Source organism: Stigmatopora nigra, chromosome 20 (assembly GCF_051989575.1).
Source record: "Stigmatopora nigra isolate UIUO_SnigA chromosome 20, RoL_Snig_1.1, whole genome shotgun sequence".
NCBI lineage: Eukaryota > Metazoa > Chordata > Actinopteri > Syngnathiformes > Syngnathidae > Stigmatopora > Stigmatopora nigra.
This window is the reverse complement of record NC_135527.1, coordinates 7,867,238-7,891,260: the sequence shown is the minus strand read 5'-3', so window position 1 is coordinate 7,891,260 and position 24,023 is coordinate 7,867,238. Positions and strand designations below refer to the sequence as shown.

General features: G+C 49.2%; 3 protein-coding genes across 3 annotated transcripts; 2 read left to right on the top strand and 1 right to left on the bottom strand.

Annotated features, from left to right (window-relative positions):
• Positions 1-8,570: 8,570 nt before the first annotated feature.
• rnf150b (ring finger protein 150b) lies at positions 8,571-11,087 on the bottom strand. Its single transcript, XM_077741740.1, has 6 exons — positions 10,265-11,087; positions 9,952-10,202; positions 9,726-9,880; positions 9,568-9,664; positions 9,263-9,497; positions 8,571-9,190 (listed from the first exon to the last, which is right to left on the bottom strand). The coding sequence occupies exons 1-6, from the start codon at positions 10,719-10,721 to the stop codon at positions 9,072-9,074; spliced, it is 1,314 nt and encodes a 437-aa protein (XP_077597866.1). The 5' UTR covers positions 10,722-11,087; the 3' UTR covers positions 8,571-9,071.
• Positions 11,088-12,188: 1,101 nt separating this feature from the next.
• Positions 12,189-17,757, top strand: sh3tc1 (SH3 domain and tetratricopeptide repeats 1). Its single transcript, XM_077742682.1, has 18 exons — positions 12,189-12,198; positions 12,292-12,422; positions 12,578-12,683; positions 12,751-12,891; positions 12,949-13,150; positions 13,211-13,287; positions 13,374-13,569; positions 13,635-13,765; positions 13,928-13,966; positions 14,032-15,285; positions 15,355-15,495; positions 15,562-15,780; positions 15,852-16,032; positions 16,112-16,262; positions 16,328-16,450; positions 16,547-16,697; positions 16,763-16,959; positions 17,018-17,757. Exons 1-18 carry the CDS (start codon positions 12,189-12,191, stop codon positions 17,243-17,245), a joined length of 3,678 nt encoding a protein of 1,225 aa, XP_077598808.1. The 3' UTR covers positions 17,246-17,757.
• Positions 17,758-18,712: 955 nt separating this feature from the next.
• ache (acetylcholinesterase (Yt blood group)) lies at positions 18,713-23,976 on the top strand. The gene is made up of 9 exons (XM_077741741.1): positions 18,713-18,857; positions 19,857-20,293; positions 20,356-20,579; positions 20,641-20,901; positions 20,971-21,193; positions 21,259-21,459; positions 21,526-21,715; positions 21,770-21,948; positions 22,283-23,976. Exons 2-9 carry the CDS (start codon positions 19,882-19,884, stop codon positions 22,402-22,404), a joined length of 1,812 nt encoding a protein of 603 aa, XP_077597867.1. The 5' UTR covers positions 18,713-18,857; positions 19,857-19,881; the 3' UTR covers positions 22,405-23,976.
• The last annotated feature ends 47 nt before the right edge of the window (positions 23,977-24,023 follow it).

Here is a 24,023-nt window from a genome sequence, read left to right as displayed (position 1 = left end):
GGCGACGCAGACGAAGACAGGACACTTAAGAGGTAGGTCAGAAGCCACCGAAGAGGTAAGTCCAAAGCCACTTAAAACTTAAGTCCGCAGGGGGCGACGCAGACGAAGACAAAAAATGGCTACGCAGACGAAGACAAAAAATGGCGACGCAGACGAAGACAAAAAATGGCGACGCAGACGAAGTCCCAAGACAGATGACCGAAGATGAAGACAGACCCAAGACAGATGACCCAAGACAGATGACCCAAGACAGATGACCCAAGACAGATGACCCAAGACAGATGACCCAAGACAGATGACCCAAGACAGATGACCCAAGACAGATGACCCAAGACAGATGACCCAAGACAGATGACCCAAGACAGATGACCCAAGACAGATGACCCAAGACAGATGACCCAAGACAGATGACCCAAGACAGATGACCCAAGACAGATGACCCAAGACAGATGACCCAAGACAGATGACCCAAGATGAAGACTTAGACCGAAGATGAAGACAAAAACTGAAGACTAAAGATGGCGACGCAGACGAAGACAGGACACTTAAGAGGTAGGTCAGAAGCCACCGAAGAGGTAAGTCCAAAGCCACTTAAAACTTAAGTCCGCAGGGGGCGACGCAGACGAAGACAAAAAATGGCGACGCAGACGAAGACAAAAAATGGCGACGCAGACGAAGACCCAAGACAGATGACCGAAGATGAAGACAGACCCAAGACAGATGACCCAAGACAGATGACCCAAGACAGATGACCCAAGACAGATGACCCAAGACAGATGACCCAAGACAGATGACCCAAGACAGATGACCCAAGACAGATGACCCAAGACAGATGACCCAAGACAGATGACCCAAGACAGATGACCCAAGATGAAGACTTAGACCGAAGATGAAGACAAAAACTGAAGACTAAAGATGGCGACGCAGACGAAGACAGGACACTTAAGAGGTAGGTCAGAAGCCACCGAAGAGGTAAGTCCAAAGCCACTTAAAACTTAAGTCCGCAGGGGGCGACGCAGACGAAGACAAAAAATGGCGACGCAGACGAAGACAAAAAATGGCGACGCAGACGAAGACAAAAAATGGCGACGCAGACGAAGTCCCAAGACAGATGACCGAAGATGAAGACAGACCCAAGACAGATGACCCAAGACAGATGACCCAAGACAGATGACCCAAGACAGATGACCCAAGACAGATGACCCAAGACAGATGACCCAAGACAGATGACCCAAGACAGATGACCCAAGACAGATGACCCAAGACAGATGACCCAAGACAGATGACCCAAGACAGATGACCCAAGACAGATGACCCAAGACAGATGACCCAAGACAGATGACCCAAGACAGATGACCCAAGACAGATGACCCAAGATGAAGACTTAGACCGAAGATGAAGACAAAAACTGAAGACTAAAGATGGCGACGCAGACGAAGACAGGACACTTAAGAGGTAGGTCAGAAGCCACCGAAGAGGTAAGTCCAAAGCCACTTAAAACTTAAGTCCGCAGGGGGCGACGCAGACGAAGACAAAAAATGGCGACGCAGACGAAGACAAAAAATGGCGACGCAGACGAAGACAAAAAATGGCGACGCAGACGAAGTCCCAAGACAGATGACCGAAGATGAAGACAGACCCAAGACAGATGACCCAAGACAGATGACCCAAGACAGATGACCCAAGACAGATGACCCAAGACAGATGACCCAAGACAGATGACCCAAGACAGATGACCCAAGACAGATGACCCAAGATGAAGACTTAGACCGAAGATGAAGACAAAAACTGAAGACTAAAGATGGCGACGCAGACGAAGACAGGACACTTAAGAGGTAGGTCAGAAGCCACCGAAGAGGTAAGTCCAAAGCCACTTAAAACTTAAGTCCGCAGGGGGCGACGCAGACGAAGACAAAAAATGGCGACGCAGACGAAGACAAAAAATGGCGACGCAGACGAAGACCCAAGACAGATGACCGAAGATGAAGACAGACCCAAGACAGATGACCCAAGACAGATGACCCAAGACAGATGACCCAAGACAGATGACCCAAGACAGATGACCCAAGACAGATGACCCAAGACAGATGACCCAAGACAGATGACCCAAGACAGATGACCCAAGACAGATGACCCAAGATGAAGACTTAGACCGAAGATGAAGACAAAAACTGAAGACTAAAGATGGCGACGCAGACGAAGACAGGACACTTAAGAGGTAGGTCAGAAGCCACCGAAGAGGTAAGTCCAAAGCCACTTAAAACTTAAGTCCGCAGGGGGCGACGCAGACGAAGACAAAAAATGGCGACGCAGACGAAGACAAAAAATGGCGACGCAGACGAAGACAAAAAATGGCGACGCAGACGAAGTCCCAAGACAGATGACCGAAGATGAAGACAGACCCAAGACAGATGACCCAAGACAGATGACCCAAGACAGATGACCCAAGACAGATGACCCAAGACAGATGACCCAAGACAGATGACCCAAGACAGATGACCCAAGACAGATGACCCAAGACAGATGACCCAAGACAGATGACCCAAGATGAAGACTTAGACCGAAGATGAAGACAAAAACTGAAGACTAAAGATGGCGACGCAGACGAAGACAGGACACTTAAGAGGTAGGTCAGAAGCCACCGAAGAGGTAAGTCCAAAGCCACTTAAAACTTAAGTCCGCAGGGGGCGACGCAGACGAAGACAAAAAATGGCGACGCAGACGAAGACAAAAAATGGCGACGCAGACGAAGACAAAAAAAGGCGACGCAGACGAAGTCCCAAGACAGATGACCGAAGATGAAGACAGACCCAAGACAGATGACCCAAGACAGATGACCCAAGACAGATGACCCAAGACAGATGACCCAAGACAGATGACCCAAGACAGATGACCCAAGACAGATGACCCAAGACAGATGACCCAAGACAGATGACCCAAGACAGATGACCCAAGACAGATGACCCAAGACAGATGACCCAAGACAGATGACCCAAGACAGATGACCCAAGACAGATGACCCAAGACAGATGACCCAAGACAGATGACCCAAGACAGATGACCCAAGACAGATGACCCAAGACAGATGACCCAAGATGAAGACTTAGACCGAAGATGAAGACAAAAACTGAAGACTAAAGATGGCGACGCAGACGAAGACAGGACACTTAAGAGGTAGGTCAGAAGCCACCGAAGAGGTAAGTCCAAAGCCACTTAAAACTTAAGTCCGCAGGGGGCGACGCAGACGAAGACAAAAAATGGCGACGCAGACGAAGACAAAAAATGGCGACGCAGACGAAGTCCCAAGACAGATGACCGAAGATGAAGACAGACCCAAGACAGATGACCCAAGACAGATGACCCAAGACAGATGACCCAAGACAGATGACCCAAGACAGATGACCCAAGACAGATGACCCAAGACAGATGACCCAAGACAGATGACCCAAGACAGATGACCCAAGACAGATGACCCAAGACAGATGACCCAAGACAGATGACCCAAGACAGATGACCCAAGACAGATGACCCAAGATGAAGACTTAGACCGAAGATGAAGACAAAAACTGAAGACTAAAGATGGCGACGCAGACGAAGACAGGACACTTAAGAGGTAGGTCAGAAGCCACCGAAGAGGTAAGTCCAAAGCCACTTAAAACTTAAGTCCGCAGGGGGCGACGCAGACGAAGACAAAAAATGGCGACGCAGACGAAGACAAAAAATGGCGACGCAGACGAAGTCCCAAGACAGATGACCGAAGATGAAGACAGACCCAAGACAGATGACCCAAGACAGATGACCCAAGACAGATGACCCAAGACAGATGACCCAAGACAGATGACCCAAGACAGATGACCCAAGACAGATGACCCAAGACAGATGACCCAAGACAGATGACCCAAGACAGATGACCCAAGACAGATGACCCAAGACAGATGACCCAAGACAGATGACCCAAGACAGATGACCCAAGACAGATGACCCAAGATGAAGACTTAGACCGAAGATGAAGACAAAAACTGAAGACTAAAGATGGCGACGCAGACGAAGACAGGACACTTAAGAGGTAGGTCAGAAGCCACCGAAGAGGTAAGTCCAAAGCCACTTAAAACTTAAGTCCGCAGGGGGCGACGCAGACGAAGACAAAAAATGGCGACGCAGACGAAGACAAAAAATGGCGACGCAGACGAAGACCCAAGACAGATGACCGAAGATGAAGACAGACCCAAGACAGATGACCCAAGACAGATGACCCAAGACAGATGACCCAAGACAGATGACCCAAGACAGATGACCCAAGACAGATGACCCAAGACAGATGACCCAAGACAGATGACCCAAGACAGATGACCCAAGACAGATGACCCAAGACAGATGACCCAAGACAGATGACCCAAGACAGATGACCCAAGACAGATGACCCAAGACAGATGACCCAAGACAGATGACCCAAGACAGATGACCCAAGACAGATGACCCAAGATGAAGACTTAGACCGAAGATGAAGACAAAAACTGAAGACTAAAGATGGCGACGCAGACGAAGACAGGACACTTAAGAGGTAGGTCAGAAGCCACCGAAGAGGTAAGTCCAAAGCCACTTAAAACTTAAGTCCGCAGGGGGCGACGCAGACGAAGACAAAAAATGGCGACGCAGACGAAGACAAAAAATGGCGACGCAGACGAAGACCCAAGACAGATGACCGAAGATGAAGACAGACCCAAGACAGATGACCCAAGACAGATGACCCAAGACAGATGACCCAAGACAGATGACCCAAGACAGATGACCCAAGACAGATGACCCAAGACAGATGACCCAAGACAGATGACCCAAGACAGATGACCCAAGACAGATGACCCAAGACAGATGACCCAAGACAGATGACCCAAGACAGATGACCCAAGATGAAGACTTAGACCGAAGATGAAGACAAAAACTGAAGACTAAAGATGGCGACGCAGACGAAGACAGGACACTTAAGAGGTAGGTCAGAAGCCACCGAAGAGGTAAGTCCAAAGCCACTTAAAACTTAAGTCCGCAGGGGGCGACGCAGACGAAGACAAAAAATGGCGACGCAGACGAAGACAAAAAATGGCGACGCAGACGAAGACAAAAAATGGCGACGCAGACGAAGTCCCAAGACAGATGACCGAAGATGAAGACAGACCCAAGACAGATGACCCAAGACAGATGACCCAAGACAGATGACCCAAGACAGATGACCCAAGACAGATGACCCAAGACAGATGACCCAAGACAGATGACCCAAGACAGATGACCCAAGACAGATGACCCAAGACAGATGACCCAAGACAGATGACCCAAGACAGATGACCCAAGACAGATGACCCAAGACAGATGACCCAAGACAGATGACCCAAGACAGATGACCCAAGACAGATGACCCAAGACAGATGACCCAAGACAGATGACCCAAGACAGATGACCCAAGACAGATGACCCAAGATGAAGACTTAGACCGAAGATGAAGACAAAAACTGAAGACTAAAGATGGCGACGCAGACGAAGACAGGACACTTAAGAGGTAGGTCAGAAGCCACCGAAGAGGTAAGTCCAAAGCCACTTAAAACTTAAGTCCGCAGGGGGCGACGCAGACGAAGACAAAAAATGGCGACGCAGACGAAGACAAAAAATGGCGACGCAGACGAAGACAAAAAATGGCGACGCAGACGAAGTCCCAAGACAGATGACCGAAGATGAAGACAGACCCAAGACAGATGACCCAAGACAGATGACCCAAGACAGATGACCCAAGACAGATGACCCAAGACAGATGACCCAAGACAGATGACCCAAGACAGATGACCCAAGACAGATGACCCAAGACAGATGACCCAAGACAGATGACCCAAGACAGATGACCCAAGACAGATGACCCAAGACAGATGACCCAAGACAGATGACCCAAGACAGATGACCCAAGATGAAGACTTAGACCGAAGATGAAGACAAAAACTGAAGACTAAAGATGGCGACGCAGACGAAGACAGGACACTTAAGAGGTAGGTCAGAAGCCACCGAAGAGGTAAGTCCAAAGCCACTTAAAACTTAAGTCCGCAGGGGGCGACGCAGACGAAGACAAAAAATGGCGACGCAGACGAAGACAAAAAATGGCGACGCAGACGAAGACAAAAAATGGCGACGCAGACGAAGTCCCAAGACAGATGACCGAAGATGAAGACAGACCCAAGACAGATGACCCAAGACAGATGACCCAAGACAGATGACCCAAGACAGATGACCCAAGACAGATGACCCAAGACAGATGACCCAAGACAGATGACCCAAGACAGATGACCCAAGACAGATGACCCAAGACAGATGACCCAAGACAGATGACCCAAGACAGATGACCCAAGACAGATGACCCAAGACAGATGACCCAAGATGAAGACTTAGACCGAAGATGAAGACAAAAACTGAAGACTAAAGATGGCGACGCAGACGAAGACAGGACACTTAAGAGGTAGGTCAGAAGCCACCGAAGAGGTAAGTCCAAAGCCACTTAAAACTTAAGTCCGCAGGGGGCGACGCAGACGAAGACAAAAAATGGCGACGCAGACGAAGACAAAAAATGGCGACGCAGACGAAGACCCAAGACAGATGACCGAAGATGAAGACACACCCAAGACTGATGACCCAAGACAGATGACCCAAGACAGATGACCCAAGACAGATGACCCAAGACAGATGACCCAAGACAGATGACCCAAGACAGATGACCCAAGACAGATGACCCAAGACAGATGACCCAAGACAGATGACCCAAGACAGATGACCCAAGACAGATGACCCAAGACAGATGACCCAAGATGAAGACTTAGACCGAAGATGAAGACAAAAACTGAAGACTAAAGATGGCGACGCAGACGAAGACAGGACACTTAAGAGGTAGGTCAGAAGCCACCGAAGAGGTAAGTCCAAAGCCACTTAAAACTTAAGTCCGCAGGGGGCGACGCAGACGAAGACAAAAAATGGCGACGCAGACGAAGACAAAAAATGGCGACGCAGACGAAGACAAAAAATGGCGACGCAGACGAAGTCCCAAGACAGATGACCGAAGATGAAGACAGACCCAAGACAGATGACCCAAGACAGATGACCCAAGACAGATGACCCAAGACAGATGACCCAAGACAGATGACCCAAGACAGATGACCCAAGACAGATGACCCAAGACAGATGACCCAAGACAGATGACCCAAGACAGATGACCCAAGACAGATGACCCAAGACAGATGACCCAAGACAGATGACCCAAGACAGATGACCCAAGACAGATGACCCAAGACAGATGACCCAAGACAGATGACCCAAGACAGATGACCCAAGACAGATGACCCAAGACAGATGACCCAAGATGAAGACTTAGACCGAAGATGAAGACAAAAACTGAAGACTAAAGATGGCGACGCAGACGAAGACAGGACACTTAAGAGGTAGGTCAGAAGCCACCGAAGAGGTAAGTCCAAAGCCACTTAAAACTTAAGTCCGCAGGGGGCGACGCAGACGAAGACAAAAAATGGCGACGCAGACGAAGACAAAAAATGGCGACGCAGACGAAGACCCAAGACAGATGACCGAAGATGAAGACAGACCCAAGACAGATGACCCAAGACAGATGACCCAAGACAGATGACCCAAGACAGATGACCCAAGACAGATGACCCAAGACAGATGACCCAAGACAGATGACCCAAGACAGATGACCCAAGACAGATGACCCAAGACAGATGACCCAAGACAGATGACCCAAGACAGATGACCCAAGACAGATGACCCAAGATGAAGACTTAGACCGAAGATGAAGACAAAAACTGAAGACTAAAGATGGCGACGCAGACAAAGACACAGGACACTTAAGTATTTTGTCTTGTTTCCTAACCTAGGCAAGATCTGTTACCTGTGCAAGACCCTCATATAGTCCTGGACAGCACATCAAGTTAAGTATATCACCTACCATTTTAAAGTTTTTCTATCTGCTAAATGTAGGACATTCTACTAATGTTTTTCTTTTGTCTCATTCCCTAAGCCTAAGCACAATTTCTCGGCAAGATCCAAGTCCGCTGGTGCGAGTGACTAGAAGTCTTCCCACCAAAAAAAGGTTTGCACATAGTACTTTGTAGTTGACTGTATTTTTATCAAGTGCCTGTTTTCACTTTGTTTATGTCTTATAGGAAGGCGAAGCGTCACTCACATCAAGCGGAAGGCCCGCCTCGTCATCCGTCCAGAAGGCCCACCTCGTCATCTGTCCGGAAGGCGACCTATTTTGGTGGCTCAAATAGGTGAATGTACAAGTTTTTTTTTTTTGGCGTGCCTGGTCAGCCAGCAAAGCAGCCATTTTTTCTTTTGTACAATTCCAAGTGCTTTTGTTGTTGTTACATGTCGTCAAATAAACTGAGGAATCTTTTAGACCCACTCAATGCTTCCTTGGTCATTTATTAAGGTATATTATTATTATTACATATGTGTTAATGTCTCTTTCTAAAATTAGGTGGATGTAGCGTCTCTGGTTTTTAGAGGTAGAAGAGAGGGAGAAAAGTCAATTTATTGGAACACCACAGAAAAGTTTAATTAAAACAGCCATCGAGTGCCCAATGAAACAAAAAGCGGTTTTAAGGAAGAAAACTTGACAAGAAATTTTAAGTGTGCCAGTTCATTAGCTGCCAGAAAACAAGACCAGTGGAAAACATCCTCGACTTTCTGACGCTTAACACTGCAAAATGTCAACTTTTTCCTTGTGGACATTCGTAAAAGACGGGCATTACAAAAATAAACATCTCCTCTGGTAGCAAAATAGATGACCATTTCTCTTTCTCTCTCTCTCTCTCTGGCTTAGTCTTCACCGTCTCTCTTTCATCGGGAAAAGAAAAACGTCCAGCCAAGTATTGATTGTCAAGGCCATCGCTGTCTTTGACTTCTGTTTAACACTCACGTGGATCCAGAAGTCTTGTAAGTCGCCCCGTTTCCATCCAGGAAAAAGACAGTCTGGACCGAAAACCACAAAGGAACATGTGCCAAACTCCCAAGAATACTCCTTCGCCACTTCAAGATTTGTCGCCCATCTGCGAAGCTGGAACGGATGCCTCCTCATCGGAAAGTCCCGTTTCCACGGCGATCACCAACGAAGCCAGCGAGACGGAGCTCTCCTGCTGCCGGAGCTCATCTGTGAGATCCAAAACCGAACCTTCAATTTAACCTAAAACCGCAGTTTGACCCACTTTCAACACTATCTCACCTGGGTCTGGACCGGCTGTCACGGCACCGTCCCGCAGGTTGTCCGGCGGGTCCCGGTAGTCCTGAGGGAGTCCCATTCGTCTTACGCCAGGGTCCAGAACCATATCGTAGCCAGCCTCCCCCACCGTGCCGTCCCCTGCTCCAGAAACAGCGCCCTCCAGCGCCAGGGGGACAGCAGCGCCACCCAGGGCTAGGTCATAGTCTAGCGGCAGCTCGTCCAGGCAGTCGCCATTCAACTGGGGAGGGACAAACCAGACCATGACGGCAGTCCAGAAGAAAAACCCCTGACCCGCTTGGGGTACTCACAGCAATCCCCAAGGCCTTCAGAATGTTCATCTTGCACATGGGACATGTCCGGTGATCTAGGAGCCACGGATCCACGCAGCTCTTGTGGAACAAGTGTCTTCAAGGACAAGGATCAATCAGGTAGATAGATACTTACAAGATCCGGCAGGGAGACCTACCTGCACGGCAGGACTCGGACTACATCGTTGGGCTTGTAGCCTTCAATGCACACGGCGCAGTTGTCGAAGTCAGCCTCGGTCTCACGATCACCCCTTCGGATGCTGCGAACCTGGAGCTTGCCGATGGCCTTCTTGGCGGCGTCCCCCAGACGGCGCTGCGAGAACAAAAATTGAGTCCCCCAAACGGCGATGAGGGAATGCACGAGAAGTTCCCGACCCTCGCTACCTGATTACGATCTCTGGCGTTGGCGTATCGGAACCTCTGGATGTAGTAGAAGACCAACCAGGCCAGCGAGATGATCATGAGGACAATGAAGGAGATGGACACGAACACCACTGAAGTCCTGCTCACGTACTTCTGCAAGTTCTTGGTGCCGATGGTGATGCTCATGGTGACTGTCACGTTGCGCTCAAGTAGAGACACCACTTGGCGACCTTTGGGTTCTGGGATCATGATGGCCACCACCTCACCTGTACCTAATAGAAGTTAAAAGACAGTCAGGGACGGCAAGACGGAAGACGGCGCTCTCCAACCCTACCAGGGTGCGGCATGGTGATGGTGTCATTGGCGTCCACTGAACCCACGTTGAAGATGACCACAGCCGAGGCGTTGCGTTCGGCGGCATGCCGAATCTTGTCCCGGTAAGTACAGTTACCACGGGCGATAAGCGCCACCCATGCACCCCCAGCAGGGGGGTTCCCGAAACCAGTGTTGGGGTCACAGGCCTGTCGGTCGTGCAACGCAGCTGGCATAACCACCACCCCCTTGGCGTCCCTCTTTGGCGAGTGCTCTCCATAGCGTCCACACTCGCTCTTGTCACTCCGCATTGCCCTGGTTGCGGGTTCCACGTAGCTGATGTTGACAAACGCCGTGTACCACTCCTCCCTCTCGGCTACGGTGAAGTCCAAGCACAGCAGGTGGACAAAACAGAAGGACAACAGCCACGTCGAGAGGGCCAGGCTGCGGCAGGCCGCCGCCACCGAGCACGGAGCCATGAAGGGAGGGCGGGAGGGAGCACCTGGGGGGGACGGCAGGACCGGAGGACCTACTACTACTCCATTCAGCCCGGTAAGGACCGTCAGTCCACTTATGTTGCTCACTGTGTCCAATTGTCCTTTTCAGCTTTGTGTTATGGCAACCCCAGACGGCCAGCCGCTACCCGCCCCCCATCTGCGGCCGTTTACCCCCAAATTAACCACGGGGGGGGAGGATCCAGTCCCGATCCAGTCCTGAACGAGTCCAAGACGGTACGTAGATCGGAATAAAAAGCTTCTTACATTGTAGACGCCATTGCAGTTGGTTTATTTTGACTGAGCCCAACCTTGTGTCATGTCGCCGTGTGGCAGGAAAGCTTGTTCCGGCCATGTCAAAATAAAAGTAGAGGACAGCTGGAAGAAGAGATTCTCCTGAAAAAGTGAAGAAGAAATCAGAGAAGTGAAATTATTTGGTTGTCCAAACTGCACCGGCATGGAACTTTAATCAGGTACTATCAACCCTCACAAAAGCCTACACATGTCCTATTTTGTTTTGAAATTCAACTCAACTAGACCTCTTTTGTCTTCTAATAACCTCCCAGAGTGCGCCACCCTGTGGTGTAAAATACAAATGACTTTTGTCTTCTTTCTTTTTTAGGCCCAACGTCATTATATATGACATAAATCACTTTTAGGATCTATTTTGGTATGGCAGGGCTCATGTTTTGTACCATACATGACATTTTCAGTGCTCATGCCATAAAAACATCTTCATTTTTCCTTCTTGTTTCCCTTTTTTTGATAGAAAAGTAGTTTATTTGTTTTATGAGTGATGATTGACCAGCAAGCTTGACAAAGATCGATTTTACAACAGCATTGAACAGGTTCATATAAAATGTCAACATAACTAGTCATTGGGAAAATATTTATTAAGCATTCAGGCAAGGAAGTGAAATTTCAAAGTAAGAGTTGCGTATACATTTTTTTGGCAAGATTCCCAATCAAATATGGAACAATGTATGCATTCCTCAGAATAGATTCAGAATAGTGTGTGATTGAATTTTTTTCAGGTCACTGCATTTTATTTTGAAGAGTTGCAAAGTTGACACTTGTTTCCTCCCCAAAAAATGCTGATGTGTGTCATCACACCAGGGCTTTGCCAGCCACAACAATGGACAAAAGTGGACGACACGACAAACTTGGTAAGAACTTTCATTTATTTTTATCTTTGAAGCACAATTTGCAACTTTTCCAGAGCCAACTGCGGCTCCCAACCCACACATGGCTCTTTATATCTTCCACAATTCCTCTGGCTTCTCTCAGGTTCTGCTTTTTCCGGAGACGACTTGACCGATCTAAAAAGAAACTCTGATGAGAAACACCATCTAACAGGTAACTAAAAAAAATCAAAATACAATAAAAACCTTCAAAACAAACCTAAAAGAAATTAGATTGGCTCAAAGTTAGAAAGAACATAAGTTCGTAGAAATGGTGTCATGTGATTCCGTTTATCCATTCACCTTCTCTAGTCAATCATTAACTGTGATAGACTTCCAATTTCTACAAAATCCTGTCTTGTTTTTTTCGCCAGCTTTACCCCTACGCCTGGATTTGGTCACGGGTGTCAAGCGACTTCCTGCGAACGAGCCTTTGCAGGAAATGCTGCGAGGGAAACTGCGCATTCAGCAGGCCAACAGCGCTCCACTTGCCGCCCTGTTGATGGTAAGTAGACAGTTTTGCTAATGTTAGCCAAAGTGGTGAAGTAGCAACATGTTGAGTTAACATATCCCTGAAAATGTTTTTATGGGAGTCCATTTGGAACCAAAATGGACCAAATCAAAAACCTACTTATTGAATTTCCTTGTTTTGAACTTCAGGAGTTGTCCTCTCACCTGTTGTCCATCGATAGCGAAGACCAAGTCATTTTTGTGAGCTTCAAAACATTGGAAGAAGTTTGGAAGTTCACAACCTATGAGGCGCTGGGTAAGTTCACAGTACGCCAAACCTGTCTTTGACTTTAAAAACCAGGTTTGGGTTTTGAATCCATCAGGTCTTCTTGGTCATTTCATGGAGCGTCTGTTGTTCGACACAAAGACGTGGCTTTTGGCCTCGGAAGAAGATCTTGGAATCAAGGTTTCTGTCCCAAAAGACCAGCTTGGACTTCTCTACAGACACATTCTCCTGCAAGAAGGTAGGCGGAGCTAGGGTTGCCTTTAAATACGCCAACATAAGTGTGCGCTGTCCTCAGGGTCGCTGTTTGCAAGGTGCACCACCAGCCAGATGTTTGAAGGCCATACCTCTGGAGGAGATCTTTACCTGGAGCCTGAAGACGTGGTGCTCTTCAAACCGCCGGTCCGGGACTCTAGCTGGACCGTTCTCCGCCTGGCTGACGGGGCCAGAGGCTACACCGCCTTGGAACCCACCTTGGAACCCCTGGCACCCTTTCACCAGTGAGGCCTTAGTGACAACATTTAGCGAGAGACCTGAGAAGAACGCTGGTACCTGTGCAGGTGGTTCCTCAAGTCTTGTGTGGAGAGCATCTTGATTGGAGATGGGACACCGACCTGGGACTTCCCGCTACAATTTGGTGAGGTGGCAGGAGGACATCAAGTGAGGGGGTCGGGGTTATGAAGGATTATTTTTTGAAGATCATCGTTTTCTGTTCCTTTTTAGCCACGGGGACATGTTTGGTGAAGATGCAGTACGATGCAGAAGGTCCGGATGAGCTGAGTTTAGTACCCGGGGATCGGGTCACTGTGGCTGGACGGTTGGTGTCCTGTCATGGTTGGTTCTTGGCTGTAAAGGAGGACACCAAGGAAGTAGGTCTGGTCAGGACGAGTCATGTGGAACCATCTAGCGACATCCATGAGTAAGTGCCACTGGTAAAAGTTTGGTGACTGCTGAGTGCCAATCGTCGTCTCGTTTTCTGTCCAGTTCTGGAGATGTCCTTCTCAACGAGGAAGAATTAAGCTTCTTTGGTCTCCATGAGGACCAAGTCGTGGAGGAAGCGCTGACCTTGCTCCAGAGGATGTCTCAACGTCAAACTGGAAGCAACTACAAACTAGGTCAGGTTTTTGTAGGACTGATGAATGGGGTGGTATTTCAATGCTCATTTTGGCCACACGAGGGCAGTATGGGCCAGATGTGATGTGCTATGAAGCTGAAAAATAATATAGGTCTATGATTGGCATCCAAATATGAAGTGTGTGCTCTTTGTCTCAACCCAGATGTGTTTGGCCTTCAAGACTCTGAGTGGACTCAGTGGAGTAAGTCCTCCTGGACCAGTTTTTGCATGGACACAATTCTGAGAGCTGTTTTTCCACTTTTGCAGGAGAACCTCCAACTACACTTGAACCGTCCGTCGAGGAAATTACGAAGTGTGTTGGCCCGAGGACACACAAGGGTGTGATTAACCCAGCCAACCTCGTCTCCGGTTTCAACTTCCATCCACCTGAAGACGGGCAACTCTCAGAGAAGGTTTCTTCACTCCTGCTGCTTTTGGAAGCCCGAAATTTCCGAGAACACTTTAGAGTCCTTTACACGCAAAGTCCCGAACTTCTGTCCTCGTCCGTCTTCGGCGGTCACTGGCGGGAGGACCAGTTGATATCCTTTCTGTCCACAGCGAGGGAAACAGCTCGAAAGAAAGGCTTCTGGTGGGCCCAGACTCGTTTGTGCTTCCTCTTGGGCAAGTTCTGCGCCGCCCGGACCAAGTTGAGCCAGGCCCGGGTTTATTTTGAAGAAGCTCTGGGTGTTCCTCGTGTCAATTTTGAAGATCTCCGGCTGCTGGCGGGTATTTATTCCCAGCTGGCTGCCATTTATCTCTTACAGAAGAACTCGGAGAGCTTTTATGGTGTAGCCCAGCGACTTGTGGCCTTGTTGATGGGGACGCCATACTGCCTGGAATGTGTCAAGGAGACTTGGGTTCTGGACTACGCCCTCAAGAAAGCAATTGTGGCTAGAAACGTCATGGCCGAGGCCAGAACTTGTTTTCTTCTAGCTAAGTATCATTGGACTCGTGAAGAATGTGGTAAAGCCGTCCCCTACCTAGAGAGGTTCCTTGTCCTCGGCGCTGGACCTCAGTCCAAATTGTCCTGCAGCCAAGTGTCTCTAACCCTGGCGAAACTGTGTCGGGAAGTAGGCCTTCCCTATTTGAGCATTAGCTTGGCCGGAAAAGCCTGGCGCCATCCTTCCGCCACGTTGACACACTGCCTTGCCAGTCTTCTCCTGGTTTTAAACCCCACCTCAGGGACATCGTCCTTCCCGGCTCACTTGGCTCCATGTTTAGGCCACTGCCTTTCTTTGACTGACAGCCACGCGGCGCCATGCCATACCTCAACGTTGAAGCACCAGTTGACTGTTTGCCTTTCGTGGCTCTTTTCCCAGCATGGGATGCTGGGCCATGCCGTCCAACTAATGCGCCTTTTTGTGGACGGCACGCCTTCACAGACGACTGCAGAGGGACGGGAGAGCTCTCTCGTCTGGCTGGCGTGGCTCCACATCCAAGACAGTCAACCAACGGCAGGGCTACGTGTCTTGGACTTGGTCTTGGCTGATCTGCCGGAACACCGCACCACGCCACTCCAAGGTTAGTATATTTTGGGACTCTGTCTTAGACTGTTGCGGTTGGTCAATTTTCCACCTGCTTGGCGTCTAGGACTGGTGCTCAACATGCGTGGTGTGGCCCTCAAGAGTGCGGGGAATCTTTGTGGGGCGTCGCAGAGCTACTTTGCCGCGGTAGACGTCTGTCAGGAGTGCCAAGACATCCCCAATCTGGCCGTCGTTCACGCCAATCTCGGTATCAGTTTCGCTAAAGAACCTTAGGTGACAAGCGCCATCTTGCAAAATGACTCTGCTCCAACAGGCCTGCTGTGTCTCAAAGCCGGGTCGAAAAGACTGGCTCGGGAACACTTGACCAAGGCAGTGCGGCTCTTCTCAACACAATCCGAAGGCTATGAGACGAGCTTCATCGCCGTGCTGCTGGAGTTGGGACGACAATGCATGAACCAAGGACAGGTGCATTATGGGAAAGGCTGCTACGAGTGGGCTTTGCTACTAGCCATCGACTCCCAACTCCACCAGTGTAAGGAACTCACTTTATATTTGTTGGACCTCATTGGGCTATACATTGCTTTCTGTGTCAACAAATTGCAGGCCAGCTGAGCGCACTGGGACATCTTTGTGACTTGTACGAGCAGGAAAGTCCAGACCAGGTCCACCGTCTCATCTACAGCCTGCAGCGGGTCCGTCTCCTTCAGGCAACCCCGGACCGGGAACGGGAAGGTGAGGCGCTGGAATCCGTCAGTCAGCAATTCCTCTCGCTGGCCACACAGGGGTAAGAAAAGGTCTATGCCATGACAGGGCCTGGAAATGAGTCTCAAACCTTAATATTTCTGTCCAAATTTGACTTCCAGAGCCTACCGCACCGCTCTGGAGCACACCAAGAGCAGCCTGGCCATTTTCATCGACTTAGGCCACAGAGAGAAGGAGGCGTACGGGTGGTTGCGGGCCGCCAAGATCTACCACCTCCTGGGCCAGGCTGAACTCGTAGACCTTTACGTGCAGGTTTGGTTGTAGTCACCAGCCTGGGCGGTTCCAAACCGTTAGTTTTTATCTGACATGTCTGTCAGGCAGCTCAAGACGTCGCTATGAGTACTGGAGACCCCGAGTTCACCTTGAAGCTCCTGGAGGCTGCTGGAGATATCTTCTTTGACAGTGGACGCCACCAAGACAAGGCCATGGTCCATTACAGGGTATGTTGGATCTTCAGACCCCCTGAAACAACTCTATGGATACCAAGTGTGACTTCGAGACCTTTAGAATGTATAAAATGTACGCTTTTAACACAGGATCGTGCACTACCCATCGCGGAGAGAATCGGCGCTTCGTCCAGCCGGCTGAGGTTGTGCAACAAGCTTACAGAAGTTTTGCTCGCCCTCCGGTTGTACGCTGAAGCCGTGACGTTCGCCCGCACTGCCCTGGAAATCAGTATCGCCTTGGGTAAGAAACAGGTCTCTTTTAGCAGTACTAGGATCCGTTCCTGACGTCCCTTTTGGATTCTCTAGGCCAGCACCTGAACGAGCGAGTAGCCCACCACCGCCTAGCATGTTCCTACCAGCACTTAGGCCAATACGAGCTAGCCGAACACTACTTCCTGAAAACCTTGAGCCTCTGCCCGGCTCCTCTTCAGTTCGACGAGGAAGCGCTCTACTATGTCAGAGTCTACCGGACCCTCGGGGACATCCTCTTCTACAATCTCAAGGTAAAGAGGTCTAATCTTAAAACAAAAAGCCTGGGAAGACTTTTCCTGCCGTCTTCAGGAACCGTTTGACGCGGCGGGCTACTACCATTTGGCGCTGGCGGCAGCCATGGATGTTGGGAGCAAGAAGTGGCAGCTGCTCCTCTGCACCCGCCTTGCTGCTCTCTACCATAACTTCTTGTTGGACCGCCATCTTTCCCTCTTCTTTTACAAGAAGTCCAGAAGTCTGGCTTCGGAACTCAACGCCCGGAGGAGCAAGGTGACGGCCATTGGCGCCAACGGTTACTAAAGTGGGTCCCCAAACCGGAGCCAATCAATAATGGTCCAATTGTGATCCAACTGAAGGTATCAAATAAATTATTCACCAACACAAAGAAAAGGAAGAACAGCGCCTTGGGTTTTAGGAGATGCTAAAAATATCCAGCAGACCAAGCTGACATATTTAGAGCGCCTACTTATTTTAGCGCTCAACAATATTATATTTAGCTGCCGATTGCGATGTGTGGAAGTGGAAAAGCAAGACGGGACGGGTTCTCAAATCTTCAGGAAGTGACCAAATGGACTGAGAAATGATGGCTACGAAGTTAACGGCGAGATGTATGACGTCTGGCGCCCGTTTGCCGTTCCTGCAGTTGCAATTAGATAAGAGGTCTGCGTCAGCATTCAGCGGCAATGTTGTTAGAGAAGAATTGCGAGCCGGGGTGACGTGTCCAAGGCTCACTCGTACAAAACAAGTCGTGGAAAATCTAGCTAATCACTTAATTTCAACAGATGAATCAGCGTTTTCAACCAATGACCATGCAACGTTCTGCAGTCAACCAGTATTTTTTGCCGTAGTAATCTATGTATTGTTAACTCGTTACGAATAAAAGATGAAACGCAAACTCAGATTGACAAGTGATGAAGGCAATTTCCATTTTCCTTGCTGGCTTGTCTTGGTGCGCGTGCGTGTCCTTTAATGGAGCTCAGGGAAGGAGGCCAGTTGGACTTGACGGCACTTAAATTGATTAAAATTTGTCCACCGCAGTGCATCGCCGCCATCCGTGCCCTCCGTGGCGTCGTTCCCGTCCGTCTCCTTCGACCAAAGGCAGTCGAAACGAGTTTACGACAAGGTTGACTTGGTGGTAATTGTGTTGTTTTTGATGCACAAAATACGTTTTTTGACTTTGCAGGACAAAAATCTTAATCATATTTTTAGAAAACATGAAAAAGGTATGTATAATGGGACAGCTCCACTTTAAAATTTGCTGTAATAGAATGTAATGTATATCATAATGTAATATAATGACAATGAAAGCTTTTAAATATAATGTTTACATTGTAACATTGTTGTAACATTTTCTTTAGGCAATAAAATGACTTATGGATAATATATTTGCCATATATTAAATTGAATTGAATGCTTTTATTGTCGTTATACAAGTATAATGACATGTAAAGCTTCACCAATAATAATAAACAAACAAATAATCAATAAATATGAATAATAATCATAACTAAATCCCCAATAAATACGCAAGACACTCTACTGAAGAGCAAGATGTAAAAAGTGTATTAAAAGGTAAGAAAAATGTAACAAAACTGAGTTATTTTGGAGTCTAATCTTTGTTATTTATCAATAGCACTGACCCAAGATGGCTGAAAAACGCTTGCATTGAAGTTGACGCGAGACTTGGTGAGCGAGCCACCTCCCTCCTCCCCTGTGTCGTCGTCCTTCGTGCTGCTGTTGCCACCGCCGCTGGATGTAAGACTGAACTCGAACCAGCACCACTACTACTCGGACAAGCAACCCGACCCCTTTGGTGCACAGAACTCCTCGTTGCAAGCCCACCATTTGAGAGGGAAGAAGGAGGAGGAGCAGAAACAGGAGCAGACGTCCCTTACGCCTCCATACAACCCAGGTAGGTCTATCCGCCAAGTCACTAAATTCGACGATCCCGCTCGTCATTTCCGAACCTCGTCCACCAAAACGATGCGCGACCCCCATTTTTTTTTTGCAACATCCCCCCGTAGCCATGGTTACCGGATCACGCCGAGCTCCAGCTCGGCGCGTGGGGTGACGGATCCGCGTTTGGCTCTTTTTCCCCATCCTCGGCTGTGAGTTTAACGACCCCCAATCTAGGACCACCAATCCCTAAAGTCCCCAAAAAGACTTAAATTAGCATTTATTTGAAGATAATCCGGATAATACTTCATTCCAAACAAGAATACCCCTCACTCATCTCCTAATATAAGCCCCACCCCCCTTTAGATGAGTATTACTTGGGATTTAGACGTGGAAACATATGACCTGACCCCGGCCCCCTGCCCGTAAATTCAATCCTCCTGTGAACTTCATACACAAATTCCTGGTTCTAATTTGAGAAGTGACACACTTTCTTTCCACTCTACGACACCCCCCGACTCCGCCCCCCCACCCCAACGCCAATCCGCCGTAAACAATCGAGTACTTTCTTTACCCGCGGCGACAAAGGCGGCAACGCTATTCCGCCACCTGTCCGCTATTTATATTTTTGCGATGTATGGTTGCCGTGGAGACAACATTAACATCAGGGCCAAGTTTGTGTATGGAAAATTCTTGTTCTATTATCCGGGTGAGCTCTTTTTAGTCAAGTTACCACCTGGCGTTTTGTACTAAATTGTTCAATTGATTACACTTTAGCTTAATTGAATTCTGGCTACAGAACAACAAGTTTATTTGGGGTAACTTGCGGTTTATTTTAGGGTTTTTTTCGTAGTTTTGGGGACATTTCTGGACATGCCTGGCATGTTCACCTTGAGGTTTTGATTTATTTTCCACGTCCGATCGCTTCTTGGCGTCTCTCGTCGACCTCCGATCCAATTACATTGTCTCCTCCTCCTCTTCTTCCTCCTCCTCTTCCTCCTCTGCCCGTCCCCAGTTCTCAGGAGACTCATAGCGTCGCCATGTGGACTGCCTTCGTCCTCTTCTCCGTCCTCATTCTGGGCGTGTCGTCCCAGAGCGAGGCGGACCTCACCGTCATGACCCGCGGCGGCCTGGTCCGCGGTACCCACATGCCGGTTCTGGAACGGGGCCACGTCACCGCCTTCCTGGGAATCCCTTTCGCCGAACCACCCCTGGGGAATCGGCGTTTCCGACCGGCGGAGCCCAAGCGTCCCTGGAAGGGGGTCTACGATGCCCACCACTACCCCGATGCCTGTTTCCAGTTCGTGGACACCACTTTCCCCGGTTTTATGGGCAGTGAGATGTGGAACCCCAACAGGGAGATGAATGAGGACTGTCTGTACCTCAATGTGTGGGTGCCACCGTCTCCTAGACCTCATAATCTCACTGTCATGGTTTGGATCTACGGTGGAGGTAAGCCAAAGGGTCCCCGAAGCCTCAAATGTATTCTTCTAACTTGCTTCATGTTTGGGCAGGATTCTACAGTGGTTCTTCCTCCCTGGACGTCTATGACGGACGTTACCTGGCCTACACCGAAACAGTCATTGTGGTTTCCATGAACTACCGCATCGGGGCCTTCGGTTTCTTGGCCTTGGACGGCTCCTCGGAAGCCCCAGGCAACGTTGGTCTGCTGGACCAGAGGATGGCCTTACAGTGGGTCCAAGACAACATCCACCACTTTGGGGGGAACCCAAAACAGGTTCTTTACATCGAAAGCCGACAGGTGGTCTGACCTGGACTGACTGACCTACCAAAAATAGGTGACCATCTTCGGAGAGAGCGCCGGCGGAGCCTCAGTAGGATTCCACCTACTGTCTCCAGACAGCCGGTCCGTCTTCACCAGAGCCATCCTCCAGAGTGGCGTCCCCAACACCCCCTGGGCTACTGTCAGTCCGGCTGAGGCACGGAGGCGGGCCATGCAGCTGGCTAAACTAGTGGGCTGCAACGGGGGGAACGACACCGAGATGGTGGACTGCCTCCGCGGCAAAACGCCTCAGGAACTCATCGATCAGGAGTTTCAGGTAAGCCACTGATTAGACATAACAGTGGGGTGTCCTCTGGTGCGGGTTTGACGGCATTTCTGCCAACAGGTCCTCCCTTGGATGTCCATCTTTCGCTTCTCTTTCGTCCCTGTCGTGGACGGCGACTTCGTACCCGACACACCGGAGGCCATGCTCAACTCGGGCAACTTTAAGGACACCCAAGTCCTACTTGGGGTCAACCAGGACGAAGGCACCTACTTCTTGCTGTACGGCGCTCCCGGCTTCAGCAAGGACAACGACAGCCTCATCTCCAGGGGGGACTTCCTCGAAGGTGAAGCCCACTCGCCGGCACACCAACCATCCGAGTCCCTTGACACGCCCCTCCGCCTCGGTCAGGCACCAAGCTGAGCGTCCCCCACGCCAACGACATCGGCCTGGAGGCGGTGGTGCTTCAGTACACCGACTGGATGGACGAAAACAACGGAGCCAAGAACCGTGACGCCTTGGACGACATCGTGGGGGATCACAACGTCATCTGCCCTCTGGCTTTCTTCGCCCGCGCCTTCGCCCAGCACAACGCCCTCAAACCCAACGCAGGTACTATTGACCACGCCCCCGTCTACCGCACTACCGCTTCAGTCGCCGTTTCTTCTCCCCAATCAGGGGTCTTTCTCTACCTCTTTGACCACCGGGCGTCCAACCTACCCTGGCCCGAGTGGATGGGTGTCATCCACGGCTACGAGATCGAGTTTGTCTTTGGCCTCCCTTTGGAGAAGAGGTTCAACTACACCCAGGATGAGGAGAAACTCAGTCGCCGCACTATGAGATACTGGGCCAACTTTGCGCGATCCGGGTAAGGCTACCTCGCCGGGTTTCTGCGGCACCGCTAACTGTCCCAATCCCAAAGCAACCCCAACATGAACGTGGACGGGACGGTGGAGAGCCGGAAGCGCTGGCCACAGTTCACCATGGCCGAACAGAAGTACGTGGCGCTCAACACGGAACCCGTCAAAGTCCACCGAGGTCTCCGGAATCAGATGTGCGCTTTCTGGAACCATTTCCTACCACGCCTCCTCAACATCACCGGTAAGAGCTACAGCCATCCAAATCTTTGATTGGTCTAGAGCAGGGGTGTCCAATCGGTCCTTTAAAGGGGGTCTCAGTGGGTCCAGGTTTTCATTCCAACTGAACTAGAGGATACTTTTTGTACTTAGTTGAAATTCTACTTGTTTTAGAAGACACTTCATTGGTTAAACTGTTAGAAGTGGATGGCTTGGAACAAAAACTAGGACCCACTACGGCCTTGTGCCGAATGGCTTTGCCACAGATTGGGTGCATGGGCCTTTCTGGGATCAGTTTAAGACCGTAAAACATCAAGACCTGAACCCTAACACTAACCAACGGCTTTTTACCTCGCCAGACAACATTGACGAAGCCGAACGCCAGTGGAAGGTGGAATTCCACCGCTGGTCGTCCTACATGATGCACTGGAAGAGCCAGTTTGACCATTACAGCAAGCAGGAACGTTGCGCCGACCTCTGAAGACGAAAACCAGAACGGGCAAGCCAATTTCCTCCATAGCTGCTAGCAAGTCCATCGAACAAAACGCTCTTACATTGTACATCCCTATCTATTATTTTTGAATGATTCAAATTATTTATTGACTATTTATAGAACTATTTAAATAGTATATATATATATAAATATATGTGTGTGTGTGTAATGGAAGTGAATGGCTATGGAGGGAACTTAACACTTTCCAGTCTTGCGCTTTTATGATTTCTTAACACGTCGCATCAGGGTTTGAGTGTCTCCATTTTTTTTGGTCCAAGTAGAGCGGCCATCTTGTATTGCTCTTTGTCGGAATGTGTCCTTAGCGTATTAGCTTAGCCACCCCGTCCTTAAAAAAAGCATCTTGAGAAGGCGTGCACGATCAAATCAAGTTAATAATAATAATTTAATTTAGTGTTTCAAAAAAATTTAAATGATATCCATGGAAATGAAGGGAGGAGCTTCATTCTGTCCACCATTTTGAGGGGTGTAGAATCAGCAAGCTGTTTCCCGGGTTTCTTGGCGTCCGACCTTTCTCCGTCCTGGTTCTGTTTTCTCGTTAGTCTAATGGACGCCGAGTAATTCACTCGGTGGCGGGCTAATGCGACAGCGCCTGGGCTCGGTCAGCCAGAAAAAGGATGGACGGGGGAGGGAGGGAGGGTTTGGAGAAAGGGGGAGGGATGTAGGGACTCAGGCGGCGGCAGGGGGGGGGACGGCGACGCAAAGATGAAAAGACACAATAACATCCTTGCGTAACACACTAGCGCCTTGGAAGCTTTAACTCTCTCTCTCTCACTCTTGGCGCTTTTTGTCCTTTTTTCGGGCAATTTGCCAGACCGCCAAAATAAAAGGAAAGCTCCCCCAGCTTTGATGAGCAAGAACTGCTTCATTTTTTGTTGGTGGGATCCACTGAATTGATGAAATGGTGACGTAAAACGTGGAATTGCGTTAATATCAACTCAAAAGTGAATGCTTTTAATTGCGTTTTGACATCAGAGCCACCAAAGAAGTCTTTTTGGCTCACTTAGTGTGATACAATACTGCGTATACTACTATTTATGCTACCTAGCTAACATTAAAAGTACATTATGGCTTTATTTCAGGATTTTATGCTGATTTTTGCTGTTAAAAATGGCCATGGTTGCCCAAAAAACGACATTTTGAGCTCCATTGAATGGGAACAGGTGCAATCGGGGCGACTAACCTCCAAACATTTACATTAAAACGTGTCATTAACTGCTTCGGTCATAAAGTTTCAGTCAGTTAAAGCATGAAATGTACGAAAAAGTCACATTCTGATGTCCATCAAAAGAGCCCGCTGTCCATGCATGTTGCCCTTTACCCTCATAGGCCACGCCCCCTCGTCCGTGCATGTCCTCCAGACCGCCAACCTCAGACGACTTGACCCCTCCCACCAGGTTTTTGAAGCAATAGGAGCGGCGCGTTGGCGACGGCGGCCGCAAATGTGCAAGGTTTTTGTGGCTTCTCTTCTTGTGTGTATCTTGAATGCTGACTTGTAGCAAAAAAAAGCTCAAATAAAGTTATCCTCCTGCTTCTGTCCAACTCTTGTGACTCGCCATTGGCCACGCAAATGTTAAAGTTCTACTTAT